This window comes from Larimichthys crocea, chromosome XIX (genome assembly GCF_000972845.2).
Source record: "Larimichthys crocea isolate SSNF chromosome XIX, L_crocea_2.0, whole genome shotgun sequence".
NCBI classification, from domain to species: Eukaryota; Metazoa; Chordata; class Actinopteri; family Sciaenidae; genus Larimichthys; species Larimichthys crocea.
This window is the reverse complement of record NC_040029.1, coordinates 9,981,326-9,999,519: the sequence shown is the minus strand read 5'-3', so window position 1 is coordinate 9,999,519 and position 18,194 is coordinate 9,981,326. Positions and strand designations below refer to the sequence as shown.

The window sequence follows — 18,194 nt, the reverse complement described above, 5'->3', positions numbered from 1 at the left end:
TAAAAGGTCAGCAGAGAGCAGAGAAGTTTAGGATATATATATATATTGTACAAAGTTATAAACAATCATTTACACTGCCTGCCTATCTACGCCGGCTTCCTGAGTGCACAGACGCACGATAATGGGGCCCAGAAATAAATAACTTGTCCCTCAGCAGAATTGAAAGAAAATAAAGCTGCTTCCTTGAGTCCATGAAAGTTTGTGATGTGTGTGTGCGTATGTTGAAGTATGTATGTTCTCTTCACTACCCGGGCAGGTTTACGTGTGATCTTATCTGGGATGATGACGGGTCCAAAGATGCCACGGCGGGCCACACCAGGCTCTCGGTCCGGTCACTGCTGACTTCAGGTTCAGGTTCAGAAGATCTCTCATCAAAAAAACAATCTATGCCACATACAGAACGCATTAGTCGCTATTATTGCCTCATTTCTGTTTAAACTGATCTCCATCATTCAAATGTCACATCAAGTAATAACCACCAGTGATGCACAGGTTGATCCAAATTGAGCGGGTGCCCAACAATATTTTTAATGATATTCGGGTCGCGGTCAGTCGGGTCGTTTGAAATAAAGATGCCAAGTAAAGTTTTGATGGGGGACAAAAAGCCAGATTTTCCCAACACGTGGAACTGAGCAATGCCATTAAAACGCATTTTAAATGAATATAATAACTCAGTAATGCCAGTTTTATGTAGCCCGATGACGCTACGAAGTTAATAAAGAGTATAGACTACTTTTTAAAATGCAGGTCAGGAAGCGGGTCGGGTACAATATTTCATAATTATCTGCTGCAGTCCGAGTTCAGGCAGGTTCGTTTAAAACATCGGTCGGTGCAGGTCGATCAAACATGGACCCGCGCATCACTGATAACCACGTGTGAAGGACATGAATGTTGTAATCGTTATGTAAATGAACAGATACACATCACTTCAGATAGGTCAATGCCAATGGACAATCAATCAATCAATCAATCAATCATGTACGTCCATCTCACAGTATAGGAAAAAATATATATATATTTATGTTTTTAAGCTTTAAGTCTCTTTCTGCATCTTAACATTTGAAACAAACATTTTATTAATTCTGTTTCCAGGTCAGATTAACTTCTACTTCTCACATCAAACATGTATGTTGGCAGTTAAATGAACTAGAGGTGCTAATATAATCTAAGATAATTATATATAATATATATATAATAATTTATATAATATAATATTATATATATATATATAATATAAATATATATAATATAATATTATATAATATATATATATAATATCATATATATAATATACTATAATATAACGGCGCCTGTGACGTGTGACTGCTGCTAAGCAACCGTTACCAAGGCGACGAGCTTAGCCGAGTTAGCAGCGGAGCTAAAACCAAAGCTAGCGATTAGCGATCTTTTATAAACACATAAAACGACCTGAATCCGAGTCTGAGTGACACCAAACACCGAACATCAGGGTCACGGCTCCGAACATCAGGGTCACGGCTCCGAACATCAGGGTCACGGCTCCGGTTAGAAGAATTTAAACAAAACTAAACGAAATAACGGCGCTAGCACTGTTAGCATTAGCATCCTTACCGGAAGCTATCTCGGTGAGCGCGCGAACTCTCTCTCAGCTTTCGACCTGATGAACAAACAATATAAATATAAATAAAATAAATATAAATATTTACACTCATTATTCATTCATTTAGCTGCTATAAGACTTTATACTGGAGATTTACATACCAGTCTTTGTGTGTGTGTGTGTGTGTGTGTGTGTGTGTGTGTGTGTGTGTGTGTGTGTGCGCCCCCTCTGGTGGAGTTGAGAATTGGATGCCGCATATTTTGGTATCGATCCGATACCGAGTAAATAAATACCGATACCGATACTTCTCAATAAATAAGGTGGACGCGTCATTGAATTGCTAAATCTGAGTGAATTTTCAATTAAGTGTTTTTTTTTTTTTACTGATGTTTTCTTTTTTTATTATTAAATAGTTAAAACCCAGGACAGAATTAGGACAAAGTTTATAATTAAATAGAGTTTTTAAAATTTTTTCCAGAAAAACCTAAAAAATAAAAAGTACTCGCACACCAGTAAACAAATAAAAACAAACAAGTACTGTTTGAGAAACTATAATACAAAAATTTAATTAAAATTCTCAACAACTGGTATAAATAATATGTAAACAACAGGTTTTTGTTCAAAAACAGTATCAAATTAACATTTTTTAACCTGTGACTAACTAACTGCCCTTGTTTGTTTGCTGTGCGCGTCACGTCAGGTGACTCACGTGACACTGCAACATCTAAACACAAGAGGGGGTTGGGGGAGCAAAGTGTGCCTGCTCGGTGCTGACACAGGACGTGGCTGTTTCCTCTTTGCACAAACAAACAAGAGCGCCCATCACTATGGGTTACACTTAGTATCTACATCACCAGCCAGGTATCCAGGTAGGCCTCGAACTTGCTAAAAGTTGCACGCGATATGTCAAATTGAGCAATCTCGTGTCTTAACTGGCATTTGACATGTGTGCTTCATCTCAGATTTCATTACGAAGTCAAATTAAATTATATTGCCAACCCAACCCCTCTAAAAACACATGCATGGATGCACCTGTAACACGCACACACACACACACACACACAGCTTGTGTTACCACAAATCAGGACATCCATCTCCGATTAGGGCAATTTGATTCTGGAGTAATGAAGTAGTTTAGTGCTGAAACGTGGCATGCTTCACAACCGCTCATGATGCCACTGCCATCGTTTCCCCCTGAGGAAAAATGTCTAACATACCCTCCCTAAACAATACACACACACACACACACACACTTTATCAAGAGACAAGACAGATCAAATCTGACATTGTTGTAATCAGTCCCACAGCTGCCGGGGTACCTGGCCTGAATACAGTTCAGAAAGTCTGATACAGATTGGTGTCTGCGAGAAGGTAAAAGTCCTGTTTGTTTGTGAGAAAGTTTAATTAGATGGTTTCAGATAAAGGCAGATCTAATTATTGCCATTGCAAGAGTTCTCGATTGGCTCGCTGTGTTTCGTCTAAAAACAAAATCTTCTCAAGGACACTGACTCCAAAATAGATTTTGACCTATTTTTAGCGATGTTGGTGCGTTTTACAGACTCAGCACTCTCATTCATTCGAGTGAAAACAGCGTGTGTGTTCAGTTTGATTCTGTATATATGGAGGTGCAGCAGTATTTTGTGAGTTTGGGCGCCACGTGTGAGAGAAAGTATGATATATGTCCTTGATGACCTGTCCTGACACAGTCATTATCTGTAACTTCTATTTTGCTTCCACACACTCACCACCATCCACATATTTATGTCGTCGTTCCCATCGACATAAATAGATTATCAGCACAGTTTGGCATTGTCTACCTATGGCTGCGTCCTACCTCTGCACCGGGCTGATCATCAATCACTTGGAAGGGCCAGTAAGCACCTTTTTCTTCCCCAGAGGAGTGAACTGACATTGGACCTCAGAGGCCACTTCCTTCTCCTCTCCCCGTGGATTCATCGGGGGGCCACCCATGCAGCAGATCAGCCCCTCCCTTCAGGGATCTTTCAAAATCTGTTCCCTAAACTGGGGTGACCATGAATAATGAGGGGCTTAACTATGAGATACAGGAGCTAGGTGCAATAGGAGATAACATGCGTCTCACTTTCTTTCCTCCACACGAGCAGAAGCCAGCCCGTGGCTGACGTGCACTAGCTTTGTCACATAACTGCATTATGTAGGGTCCCCAAAGGCTACAGCATAATGCGATACGCCACGCGACTGTTGCCGGGTTGCTACAACAGGCTCGCCTCATGAGTTATGTATTAGTGTTTTCACTGCGGCTTAAGGATCTGATACTGTACTGCACCGTCACTGTTTTTGGGTTCGCCTGCTAATGCGCTGCAAACTTTCCCCCCTTTGGTAATTTTAATTTCAGAGTCAGCTTTACTGTAAATGTGTCTTGACATCAGAGACGCCTCACGGACGCCGCTCATGAAACGGGCTCATATGAGATTGTCGGGCTGTCTGAGACAATAAATATCAGCGCCGAAAGCCAGTAGCACAGCTGTTGCTGGAGGCACACCCCTGCACATCTACACACACACACACACACAAACACACACACATCACTGTGTCATCCCAAAGTCATTGTCAACACTAGCTGGCAATGTCAGTGTGTGTATCTGACTCCGAAAAGTTGCCCTTCGAAACGTCTAGTGGCAACTTGAGTTGAGATCCAACAGGGAACAAGAGATTTGTTTGTTTGTTTGTTTGTTTTGACTCGTGAACTAGACTAAATTTAGTTCTGCTTTGATTGACAAAGAAATTAGTCATGAGGAACATCCCCAGTCACAGGTCACCTTTGTTCAACTTCGACTATCTCTACGAGCACAGATGTCCCAACAGAAACACTGCTGCACTGTTTGGAGATGAAGAACCCATTATTCCAGTGTTTCATCACCGTGTTTTTTACAACATTACAGCACCAGACTGCAAATTGCAGCATTGCTCTCACAGACTGTTTACAGTTTGTGATCTCTATCTCTGTCACATTCTTTGTTGGGACTGAATAGGAAGCAGCTTTGTTGAAACCCAATGTAACCGTGCCTTTATACAATCTTAAAGGGCCTCTTCCTCTTCCGACATGCAGGCATAAACAAGGAAAGGAAACCTCCAAAAGTTTCTTGACACTCCAGGTGCGACTGAAACAGAGCAGCAGTTCTATAAAGTCAGAAAAGTTTGAAATATTTCGTCTTAAGTAGGAAGTAGGAAGTAGGAAGGGTCTGTTCCAAGTCCAAACCTCAAGTTCACCAAGTTGAAGTTTTAGTTGCCTAACTCAATCAAACTTTAACCATGAAGGTGGAAGATCTCTCAAAGGCCGGTACTTTGTCTCCGTGTCCCAGCCTCTGGCTTTCTTGTCCATCATTAAACAATATATATGTCAACACATTTATGATCTGAGAGGTTTTCGGGTCTGTTCACCTCTGGAGGTTTCGGATGCAATCCCAGCTGGATCAGGAGACAAGAACCTGACTGCACAGAACTGTAACAGTATCCATACGATACGATTCAACTTTGTGATGAGATTTTTCCTGAAACAAAGAGGCATGGCCAGTTGCACGATGGAAATGCATGGAATACGTTTTCAGCCGGTATGGAAATAACTCCTGAGGCGTGAGTTAGAAGAGTATAAGAGAGGGATGTTTCCTATCTGCATAATTTCTTTTCAAGGATATGTACAATGCACTGAATAATAATAAATAGGACAGACTTGACAGTAACCCTAATGGAATCGAAGTCATTCCAGGCCAGCAGCACAAAACACAGAGAGAAAAACTCCTGCAAGTAACTGTGGACGGTGTTAGCAGCTCCGGGTGAATGTGTGCAGCAGACAGTTACTCGCTGCTTTTGTCTTTCTCTTAAACTGTTACATCATTTTGTTGAGCTGACACAATTAGTCTGAACGCTCAAATCAGAGTTTCTCACTCTGGTGTGTTTACAGGTTCATCCTGAGGGGAACATGAACCTCTGGACCAAGTTTCATGGCAATTCATAAAAGACAGATGTTGAGACATTTCCCATAAAACCAAATGTTACAATGGAAATAAAAGGTCAGGGGATCATCAAGGCATTTAGCATCCTCTGGGTACCATGAATGATTTCATAGCAAACAACATGAAATATGTAACCCATGTAAAAAACTATGATCTAGTACATCCCGAGTATTGTCTCAAACAGTTACCACTAGTATAACAGTAGGTATGATCCAATGCAAATTGTTGCAACTGCTGGAATTATTCAGAACTCAGAACTCACTCACGCCAAAATATGGACTTCTGTTAAATCAAGATGAAGGCTAACGAATGCGAATGCATGGAAATAAGACTTGGTATATTAATTTCCATCCTATTAGCCACTGCAGCATGGAAAAACACTGTACAACTAGTCACAGACTCACATAACACATGGCTATAAAATGTACACTCACACATGCACAGTGTAAATGTCACTGAGGAATGCAATCTGTTCCTTCTACTCAGCGTAGCTGGAGCAGCATGATGCACAGCGTATTTTCCCAAAGCCAGTAGCAAGAGGCAAATATTAAAAAGGCATCGGGAGAAACAATTTACACACACCGATAAATTAATTCACCGCTTTTTAATATCTGAACGACGGCCAGGGGGAAGCCCGGGTGCTCTAAATGGCAGGATCGGTGTCACAGACATGACGTACACCGAAAGTGACTGCTCTGGGAGAAACTTTATGTCCCAGCGGCTTCACAACAACAAGCTGAATAAGAGGAGGTAATGGAGCCAAGAGAACAACAATAGCAGACTGGTATGAAGGTATGATAATAACACACTGGGTCCATCCCAGTGCACACATTTCGGGTTTTTAGCACATAATTGTGCATTGAAGCACCACCTGGTATGGAGGAAAATGTCTCCCACTCCTGAAAAAGAGTGATATTTAGAGGTATCGCACAATTCATCAAAGTCTGCTGCAGTCCAGTTGTTAGTGGTTGTGTTTCTGTGAGCTGGTTTCTGTTGGTATGAAGTGTCTTGACATGTTGGACTCAATCTGAATAAAGAAAGGTAAGACTGGGAACCTCTACTCGACCTCTGAAGGTGTGCTGCTGTATCTGGAACAAAGACGTCAGCAGGAGATTCTTTAAGCGCTGGAAGTTGGGAGGTAGGACCTCATCGTGAATCAGATGTTTTGTCCAGCACATCCAAAAGATGCTCGATTGAGATCTGGCAAGTTTAGAGGCTGAGTCAACACCTTGAACTTGTCGTTGTGTTCCTCATACAATTCCTGAAACATTTCTGCTTTGTGGCAGGGAAAGAGGCCACAGCCATCAAGGAATACCGTTTCCAGGAGTCTCCATGGGTCTACTTGGTCTGCAACAATCCTTGGGCCAAAGTAACATCCACACAAATGGTAGAACCCAAGGTTTCCCAGCAGAACATTGCCTATTGTTGGCAGACAGGGATCAGCATGGACATTTTGAAATGGTCTGCAGTTACGCTGCCTCATAGACTGCGACACACTGACATCTTTCTATCAGAACTATCAATGAACTCTGGCCTTGTCCTGGTTTCTGTTGCTATCTTCTGGTTGGTCAATTGCAGTGTCGTCCTGTTTGACTCAAAAGATAGAGCTACTTTTCTATGAGCTGTTTGGAGGAGTGTTTTCATTGAAATAATCCACCAAACTCTAAAAATAACTTTTAATATTTTCCTGCTATGAGTTTTCTTTCTCTGCCTTTACATCCCGTCCCATCATTACCTCAGGAATAACAAAAATGTGTGAGACTATCAAGCACGCTGAATGTTTTGCATGCACAAAAAGTGGAACTTGTGTGTTCACATACAAACACGCCGCTTTAATCAACACTGGAACTCTACAGAACTGAGGAAATTCAACTTCTGTCTGGTACACTGTGTGAAATATGCAATCACAAAAATCTTAGAAATCATTGTGAGTCACGAAATCTTAACGGAATGTCATAAAAATGCAATATGCATACATAATAGATCCTGCAGCTATGATGCACTGCCTTCAAAAAAGGCGTATGATCTCAGAGAGAAGTTACACAAGGGCTAGTGAGCACAGCCAGACATGAAATTGTTCAGTCTCGTGGACTGTCTCATAATGTAACTATTCATATGTTAGCAGCTGAGATGTGAGGATATCAGAAAGTTCATGGGAAGTTGTGGGAGACAAGACTGGAACAACAGAAAGTCAATTATTTATTTTTGTTTTTGCAGTGAGAGGTTATTTCTTGGCTTGGCATCATTATTCCCTGCAGAAGTATGAGACTGTGCCCTCAGTGGTTTCACAACTTTCAGGTGGCGCCAGAGGAAAAACAAGTTTGTTTGGGTGAATTAAGGCGAGCAGCAGGGAAAACCCAAAGTTGTGGCCATAACGGATTAGGCAAACACGCATTGTAGAATATGAACTCTGTCGTGACAACCTGATTATGGAGGAAAAGTTGAACATAAAATCTGAATTAAGTTGATAAAACAAGCTGCGGCTTGTAACGGCATCACACTTTCTTAGAAGTTAAATCTTCGTCTCTTCCTGTACGTGTTAGCTGAAAACTGAGATATGTTTTAGATATTTAAACATTTTGGTGGTTTTCGGACAGGACATTTGTCCAGGAAACTACACTGAATTCCTTATTGGTCTAATTTGTTGGAAAAAATAGGAACATGATCACTGTTACCATGAGGAATCCAATCAGACAGTTTTGTTTCAGGTTTTTCATTATCACAACATGAGAGGCGTCAAATTTTGAGGGGGAAGTGCAAAAAACAAACATGTTGTATGTTGTATGGTGAGATTTGAACTTCTACAACTGCACTCACATCACTTAAGGCTGGAAAAAGGCTTGTGTGGGAGTAAATAACCTCTTAAAGATGATCAAACTGTTGCATTTTAATGGGGATTATGTGCTGAGTCGCTCAGTATTCATCATCCACCAGATACAAAAGAAAGGAAAAGAAACATCTATTAATATATTCATCTCTTCCATTTACCTCTTTGAAGATGGAGACATGCGTATTATTGTCATTAAACCCTCCCCATGAACGTCAGCCGCAGCCATGGGATGATTTGGGGACATACATTTTTCAAAATAGCTCTCACTAATAAAACTCTTTGCACCTGGTAATAAGAAAGCACAGGTGTAGTGAAGTCACACTGTTTGACACTCAGTGAGTCAGAGAGAGCGGGAGACGAACAGGATTGGTTGTAGAGGGAAGTGGGAGACACCGGCGGAGCTTTATCCATTCCTCTTGGCCCCGTGCATCTGCCACCATAATTTGTGATAATGACGGCATCCCAGCAGGGCCACTCTGCGCGGAGTGATTCGGAATTGATTTAGTGCATTAATTACGGCCCTGTTACGCCGGTGTCATGGACAATATTTTACAATTTGATAAGCAAAAGACGCGCCGTGGGATCGTTTTGATGAATTGCGAGGGTTCGGTCATGGCGCGCTTTTTATGGTCGTACCTTTTAATTTAACGGTAATCACTTTCCTCCCCCCCTTCACACCGGAGAGGCAGCAAGACTTTAATTTCACCTCAGAGACCTCTGGCCTGCACCGCGTCTGCTTTGATCAGGCCGACAAAAAAGCAGGCATGCAGCCGACCACACACACACACACACACACAAACAAATGAATGAATGAAGAGCAGCACAATTGGATCCAGAGCACAATACAGAGTTGTGTGCATGCATGTTTAATGTGTGTTCCATAATATGTGCACATATATATATGTATATATGTGTGTGTGTTTGTGTGTGCATCCATTCTGTTACCCTCTGCACCTCCCTGCACTGAGACAACAGCTCTCCAGTGCTGCAGGCTATTCATCCAGGAGCCCAGTAATGAGCAGGAGCAGAGTCTCAGTCGTACCCAAACCCAAGCCCCCCCTGGGGGCAGAAGACACCCCGGCATCCAAACTGCAGGGCAGCAACTCCCCCGGGAGTCAGGTCCAACTGACAGTGGCAACCCAAACAGGGCAGTTTGCAAAAAAAAACAACAAAAAAACAAGTTGTGTACTCTGTAAGCAACACACACACACACATACATACATACATAGATTTAAATGTATGCCTCCATTTTTTATGTATCATGTGCATGTAGCATCTTTCTTTTTTTCACCACGAAACATGAAGTTAGAGCAACAACAAAAAGTATTTGACTCAAACTTTTTTAACTAACTCACCTTCATCCACTTAAATATGAACTTTCATCCTTTTAAAGGCTACGATTACACTGCGCTGTTATTATAAACACATATAAAGACATTTATCTAGAGTTTATTAACACACTTTGCAATTCCTGCGTACAGCTGTATTATGGCGGTTTAAGGGCATGTTTTTAGCCTTTAACACACACTGTTCTGCCTTCAGGATGTAAGCACTGTGTAAAACTTTTATGGGCCGCTAGCGGACAAAGTTAGATGAATAGATCGGACTCTTAAATAGACTCTCAGAATTTTATTGTCATCTTGTTATTGTGCTCATTTTCATAAAGATTGTGGAGTCACAATGTGCATCCGACAATTAAAAGTAAACAGTTAAATGCTGCCCTGTCCAAGTGTCTTTGTCAGCAGGTGTCTGTTGAAACCTCTTCACTGTCGTAGGTGTTACATCCATCTTTGTTGTCGACCTCTATTTGCAGATGCAAAGACACATTTAACAAGACGCAGTGAACGTCGGATGATTGGGGAAAAATTTGCGCTCATTGTTGCAAAATCAAAAAGGATGAGCTGCCCTCTGCTCGACTTGTTTGAATTTTGGAACCATAAGTGTAAAATAAGTTTGTTTTTTCTGGTATAGATTGAATGTTAGATTTGAATTTGTCTGACAAAAAAAATGTGCTACATAAATATCACCAATGATGTGGAAACTAAGTGGAAGCAGGTTTTTGTTTCAGCTTCTCTCCGCTTCACGTCTGGTTACCGACGTACCCAACAGCAGAAAAACAAGCAGCCTCTGGTAAAAGAATAAAAATGATAATAAAACAAAGAGTAAAAACATTTTTCTTCTCTTGAACTTGGGCGCCTCCATTACCCCACAATTAACAGGCTATAAGATACATCAGGGTTGTGCCACTGCGATCTAGCAGGGTGCTGGCTGGCGCGAGCAGGGTGCTAATTTTCCAGCGTTAAGAGCTGTAATTATGCAAACGCTGCCAGGAGCCCGCGAGGCGCTAACAGCCTCCCATTCCAGGCGACAGTCCCAACCTTTTATGAGCTCCTCAGCTGGTTCAGAGGCTAATGAAACTGTACGATTCGCCCGGCTAGCACGCCCCTCTCCAACCGTCGCTCGGGATCATGGTATCATTATTCGGTGAAGAGGCCCCGTGACAGGCATTGTGCTGCTGTGAAGAACAGTGAAACATCTGTAGAGGACAGGGAACGGAGACTGAGAGGAGCACTTGACCTCCTCGCTGGCCTTGTCCTCTACCTCTCTCCGGCTCTCCATGTAAATACCATCTCTCACTGCGAGGGGACAGCTCCCCTCTTCAGGCGCACTTGAAAAGGCCTGCTGCACAGTGTCCGTGCCCCCAAAAAACAGAGGTGGATTCAGATCGTCATGGGGAACTAATGGAAAATTTCACAAAAATAAAGAACTATTTAAAAACAATCTGACCTGAGGAGCTGAGATGACATTTCAATTCACTAGACGGCTCAAAGCACATGAACACTGGACTGTTACGAGCCGGTCTGGTCACTTCTAATTCGAAAAGAAACTCTCAAACATCATGAGATGGGTTTTCACAAACGGGGGAACAAGGTGAAATGGAGACCGACTTCGCGATTAAATCATCACGTACACGAAGCATGAAGAAGAGACAAAACATCAGATCTGTGAGGACTAATGACGAGAAATTAAGTTTACAAAAATTAAGAAATTAAGAAACGAACACAAGACATCCATCATCATCCTCGTGGGGGTCTTTGCACTTTGAATCCATTGGCTATCCTCTGACTGATTTTGGTGCAGCCAGGACTTGCTTTACGGTCTGACTACCAACTTGGTATGTGAGAATGAAGAGAAAGACACATTTCAGCTAATCTTCATGAAGATATCTGCATATTAATACAGATAAAAAAGCTAAGTCAGCGTCAGACGATGGCCAATAGGTTCTAAGGTTGACTAACGGACCCCCAGGCTGGAGAGTTAGCACTGCACCTCTGAATATTTGCATTTATTTGGATTTTCTTTTGCTGATTCACTGCATTCACACTGAGCTAAATTTAGATGCAAACTTGGCTTCTTGTCCTGATTCTCCCTCTCCAGGTGGCATCGACTGAACATCTTCCACCTGGTGGACTCCTGACCTGACGTCACATTGGCCACTTTGAATCTGAGTAGCCAATCACTGACCAGAACCTCTTAGATAACACCTTAAAGACCTTAAAGAAGAGACCTGTCTCCGCCTGCCTTTGACATTGTTCTGGTCTGAAGGCTGTTGTATGTAGAATTTTAAAAATAGCCGCACATTGACACACCAAGTACATTTTCAAGGTAGGTGACTTTTGTTGGAAACATTAGATTTATTGGTCGGTGTCACCACTGCAAAGGTTGTTGACGTCTTTGTGTGGACGAGTTAATTAGGTTTCTAGTTCCCCGGGTCCACCTCAGGGACACCAGTCCCACATGTGAGTGCTGAAGATTTCATTCCAAACCCTTAATCTGCCGCTCCACTCTTCTGGGAAGACTTCCCACCAGGTGTTAGAGCCTGGCTGAAGGGATTTGCTCCCATTCAGCCTGCAAGAGCATTAGTGAGGTCCAGCATTGATGTTGGCTCACACGGGCTGGCTTGGCAGTCCGAACATCCCCACGGTATGAGATCGGGGCGCTGTGCAGGTCTGTCAAGGTCTTCCACAGCAAAACTTTTTCTTCATGGACCTGCAGACCTGGGTGATGTCTTTAGATGCAGATCGCTGGAGTAATCTCAAGTAGGTTGTAAGTTTTCTTTGTGAGCTATCAATGACTGGGCTGGGAACCTCCTAGAAACTGGAGCAAACTTCCAGACGACTTCAAATCCAAGCAGGAAAGAACCGTCCCTAAACTGCTGCCACATTGTTGCACAGTCACTATGTCGTCTTAATTGGAACAAATTATGAAAAACGTTCCCAACAAAGTGCACTAAACTGTGTGATCATATCATGATCGTGACCGGCGGATGGAAGGCAAACATCACTGAAGGACATACACGGTGAAATAAGTGTGATAGAGTGGATTCTCAATTACTGCCTCACAGTAAATTAACAGCACAGACACACACTCTCAGACAGCGAGAAGAGCGTTCGGATGAATAATGACACACTGGGAAGACGGTAATCTCTGACTAGCACACTGATCTTAGCAGGTTAGAGCAAGGACACGAAAGAAGAGGAAATACGAAAGACGTGACGCAAACCAGGATCAACGTGAGCCGTAAAATACGAGATCAGCAACCTCTAACCCTGGAAGTGTGTCGTGTAACCTCGTTTTTAACTCACACACACACACACACTGATAGTTTGCTAAGCATACGAGGCAGCAGAGCAGTAAACGTGTGCCTGCACAATAGATTTTTGAGGATGTACGCTTTGAGAATAGCTGAGCTGCAGAATCACTGAGCGCTTTCATTTGCAGCTGAAATACAGCCCAAGGAAAACGGGAAGCTTTTGGTGCGAGGAGTCTCCTTTCTCTCCTCTCTCATCTCTTTTTATTTATCGTCTCCTCTGTTGCTTCAGCTGAACTCGCAGGGCCACGTTACCCCTCGTTTTCTTTTTAAAAAAATAAAAATGTGAGAGTTTGGAAATGAGTGCTTCTTAAAGAAAAAGCTCTCTGTTTCCTCGCCGCCTCTCTCGGCTGGTGTTTGCCAGAGATAAGCTCTGTAAAGAGTGTCTCTGTCTGCATGTCGACACAGAGTATACACCTCACTGACCGTATCATTCATCTCTCTTTATTGCTGAAGCTCCAGCGTACGAGCATTTGTTGGTAACTAACCTGTGATAGATTCAGTCCTCTGGGGCGAAGTTTGAGACTTTAAAAACACTCTGCGTCACCATACGTCTCTTCCTCCTGGCGTTATGGATGGACCCCCGGCCCCTCCCTCGCGCTCTCAGCTGCGGCCCTGGCATCGTGCCCTGTGTTTTGCAGCACTAGCCGCCAGATTGATCCGGCTTTAATGAAGAGTCCTTCAGCCTAGGTGACATCATTAGCTGGTTGTGGGCCACTGCGGGCCACTTGGCGCGACTCTCCGCTTCACTTCTGGGAAAATGGGTCATTCTGAGTGACAGGCAGACAGTGGCCGAGGGAGCGGGCCAGCAAACTAGACGGTGATGCCCTTCATACAGACACCTGTGCCTGTATTCACAAAACATTTTATCTCTCAACCCAAAGTACTTCTGAGGAGCCCTAAACAGTTTCAGTGAGGAGTTGTCACTAAGAACGCAAATCTCAGGCCAACTTTAGTAAGCTGATTGACGCCGCTGCTGGTTTATGATTTCTTTTTTTGACTTATTCCTCGGATAAACCCTCGTCTGAGATATGAATTGCCAAGAAATTCAGAAAAGTTGTGAGAGGTATGAACGTTTTTTCTTAAAGGTCTTAACACCTCGAGCACGTTTTGAAGGTTTTAAAACATCAAAACAGATTAAACAACATTATTTTTATTGAACCGCAGCAAGCAGAAATATAAAAACATATTTTAGCCCAGTTGAATTACCATCTCCTGTTCTGGCACGACACTGGCTCCGCTCACCCTGTAGACCTCCTCCTCTTCTTCCTGGTGGTCCAAAACGCCTGTGGTACAAACACTAACACCTCCTCAGTGCAACTTCTGAATGAACTGTAAATGATCTCTGACTGTCATTATTTCTAATTTTACACAAACACCTCCACAATGTCGACTTTATTCTGTAGTTTGAAGCCATAAAACAGCCGCACGCTGTGTTGTTCTCGGTCAAAAGCCATTTTTAAACGTGGAAAAGGAAAACTGGGGTCAAGCGGCATTAAATACTCGTTGTGTGGCTTGATCACATTGCTGTGGGCGTCACAGCAGGTCACTTTAACCTGTACAACCTCCAACACTGCAGTTTCACACCACAGCTAAGTCATCTTTAGCTTCAGAGTAAGCTCCACCCATGCAGGCCGACGAGCTGGATAAAACAAACAGATAAGATTTGAGGATTTATACATACTGATCCGGATCTGATACAGACCGGGCTATAAAACTAAACTTTATCACATCCCTGGTCCTCGTGCACTCACACTGAAGAGGTGGCAGAGACTGGAGGAGAAAATCACAGAGATGTGGGTTGGAACAACACTGAACCCGAGGAGGCTGCCGAGCCATCTCATCCATCTAACTGTCAGCATCTCAGCAGGAAAAAAATCACCAAGTCGTCCTGTCTGTCCCTGCCCTCCTTCTCCATCTCTGCCCTGTGCTGCCCCCTATCCCCGTTCTCTTCACACAGATACATGCAGACACCAAACACAAACACACACCCCTGCGGCACGGTAGCTGAACATTGTAATTTTAGCACAGCAGCTGTTTTTTGCCTGCCATAAAAGCGACGCCCCTCGAGGTTCCTCCTTTTCCTTCCCACGTATTTGTCCATATGTACTGTACGTAAAAACATCCAAGTGCATCCTTTGCCATCCCCGACCTGCCTGCAGCTCTGAAGTGTGTGTAGATAACACATATGCACGCTGATACTGAACTTTGCATGAACTACCGTGTGTGTGTGAAGCTTTTAAGGTGCAGACAACAAAGAAATATCAAAGATATTTTGCGTAATTAAGTCATGAAATCATCAAAAATTAAATGGGTTGTCCATGAACGTGAAGAATCGTGGGTCTCTCTGACTTCCTCAACCAATAGCGTGATTGCTACATAGTTTCTATGGCAACCACATAACCCCCCCACTTAACAATCCCCCAGATGCCTAATTGTTTCCCTAATGATGCCGCGCCTAATGGGACTGTTTATGGTATTCATTTGATAGCGCTGGCCCAGTAATTAGACTACACCTCACTTCATTAAACAGCAGGGGAGGTGTGGAGGGTGGAGGCTGGAGGGAGGAGGTGTAGTGATGGCTCCACATACAGTATATGCACACACACACACACACACACACACACAGGAAGCAGACCCCAGGAGAGTGCTGCCGTGTGCTGGAGGACCGGCGATGGCACTTTACATTCAGAGTGCTGCTCATTTGCCTGCAGTGTTTTCGCAGACATTTCTCACATAGCAATTCTTATCTGCGTCTCTTATCGAGAGCTCCATTGTACTGTACGGCGTCGGCAGAGAGCTTCAGTCAACATCCACGAGTCCTCTTCAAGTAAATAAGACGCTGGAGCTATCGGCGGTCACACCCTCCAGATAAGAGAGCGAGCCGTGAACGCAAGTGGAAAAAAATGGGCTACGGCTGTGTCTTAAAGGACGGATCCAACTTTCCATGACACTGCATGTTATGAAAATAAAAAGATAGGCATAGGTGTTTGTCATCATCTAAAAAGGGAACAGTTGTTCCAAAAAATCCAACCTGGCACGTTCTGCTGTTAAACTACCATCCAGGCTATGAGATGTAACGGTGTGTGACACCGCTTTGTGAGTCTGGAGTGATGAGGAAAGGGTGGCCAACCCCCGTGTGCATGACGCATAAGGGGAATATGAGTTGTCACCATCAGGATGGAGGTACGACCTTCCAGTAGAGCTCTGTTAAACGAATCCTTTTGATCCGACAGGTTGCATTTTCTTCTACTTGATTCTTAGTTCTCTGTGATGTCGTGTTAAATTTCCGTCTTTATCTCTAATGTCGTGTTTGTGTTTGGCAGCTGTGGCGGAAACAAAGGGAACACGCACGCCGCATTTCGATAAACGCTTAAATAGATTTTGGCAAATTTGCTTATTTGCTGTGTTAGTGAGAATTAGGAGACCTCAGTCAATTTCATCTCCGTTCAGAGCAGCGACGGCTTCATAATGTGCTCAGCCGAGTTTAAAGAAACACTGGGGACGATTAAAGAGACGCTGACAATTCAAAGCAATTCCACCACTGTCTAATTTACCCTTTATTGTCTCGTGAGCTCGCAAGATAGTCACCATCTAAGAATCAGCAGGGTTCTGTTCAGAGTTGCAGAAATGTGCAGAGCCAGCGGATTCGGGACGACCACGTCCTTCTGTCTCCACCCACGGTGCTAAAACTTTACAAACGGATTGGCATCAGAGACACTGAAACATCTGATCTAATCTAGTGTCTGTTATAGGTAGTGAGTGAGGAATTGATTTCAGATGGGACAAGAAATCGAGCTGATGAGATGTAGCAAAGGACCGTGGACTGGAATCAAACCCATGGCAGCTGCCGGAGGTGCTGGAGCTAAACACAACCGCCCTGGTCGATGTTTCTAACCCGGGTAGAAGCACCCACGTCAATCTGTGCAGAGCAGATCGAGCTGACAGGAAGTCAGACACAGAGAATACATAGAGAATCTGGTCGATTTTCAAAATAAAACACTGCATGCAAACTTCAGATTGCAAAAAACTAAGAAAGAAAAACATTAAATTACGCATATTTAGAAGCATACAAACCAGGAAAATCAAATCTGAGCAGGTTAAAAAAGTCTGGCAGGCCAAAAGCTTCTAAAACATTCTAGGTTTGAAGTCGTGTCAAGAACGGGCCAAAACAGTACCGGCCACAACGTGATAAAGACATGCCCGGTGGAGTTTCACCGTAAGGACTGAGCTTTGGTACCAGATCAACTATCAGGGCGCCTCCGGCCCTCCATAATCTGGTTTCTAATCTGTTTAATCCGGTTTCTTTGTGGCTGACTGTGTGTTTCTAAAACTCTGTCTCTGTCCATGGTGCTGAAACATTCACCCTCAGTCTCCGTCGGTCTCTCTCCGCGGTCCTGAAACTCCTGCACACACACCGTGACGCTGTGAACGTCTGCTAAACATGGCTCCGTGCTCGTACCTTGAGGAAGGAGAGGTTGCGGTTTCGATCGATGCTGGTAATCTCCAAATTGCCCATGACGACTTCACAGTTCTCGTAGAGCTTCTTCAGGCCGCGGTACTGCTGGTCCAGGTCGGACAGAGTGCTCAGCTTGTTCTCTGTGCCGGGACAAACTGGAGACAAACACAGAGAAAAGAAGGGGTCACTTTAGAAGCAACGCAGCAAGTTAGCACATTAAAATATGATGATGCATCCAGAAAAAAGAGAGAGAGTTCAAGCTCAACGGGCACGGCTGAAGAACAACAGATTCTTCTAATGAGGCTGGAATTAAAATTCATGGAGAGCACTTTGAATAAAAAGTATAATTAATGTTTTTTCGGTCATTCATGACCATGATAGTCATTATCTTGAAATGCCATCAGGCAAGAACAACTCTGATTCTTTCTTCACTGACTGAGGGTTTAAACTAACACAGCAGACTGCAGATGCATGCTTCAATGCCTGCTGTAAAGCACGGGCACTGAGAAATGTTAGAATCAGTGCCATAATGAACGGCGGCTCAGAGAAAGAGGGCAGGAAAGACCGGGGAAGAAACGTTGGGGGATTTTCAGGGCTAAAAGTGCGCATTGTATGAATATGAGACATGAAACGGGAAGGATTGAAGGACAGAGGGAACAGCAGGCAGGGGAAGAACGGGTCGG

The 18,194-nt window shown here is 43.5% G+C and overlaps 1 protein-coding gene across 6 annotated transcripts in view; it reads right to left on the bottom strand.

Moving 5' to 3' along the window:
- The window catches only part of LOC104929362 (receptor tyrosine-protein kinase erbB-4), a 220,877-nt gene that overhangs the window by 93,435 nt on the left and 109,248 nt on the right, over positions 1–18,194 (bottom strand). For 3 of the 6 annotated variants that reach the window (XM_027291409.1, XM_027291411.1, XM_027291410.1), the window contains exon 2: positions 17,515–17,666. In XM_027291409.1, coding sequence (XP_027147210.1) covers positions 17,515–17,666 — 152 coding nt within the window. Of the gene's footprint in view, positions 1–248; positions 385–1,428; positions 1,523–1,590; positions 1,637–1,740; positions 1,760–17,514; positions 17,667–18,194 lie in introns of those variants that run through there. The other 3 variants (XM_027291415.1, XM_027291414.1, XM_027291413.1) reach the window with 3 other exon arrangements.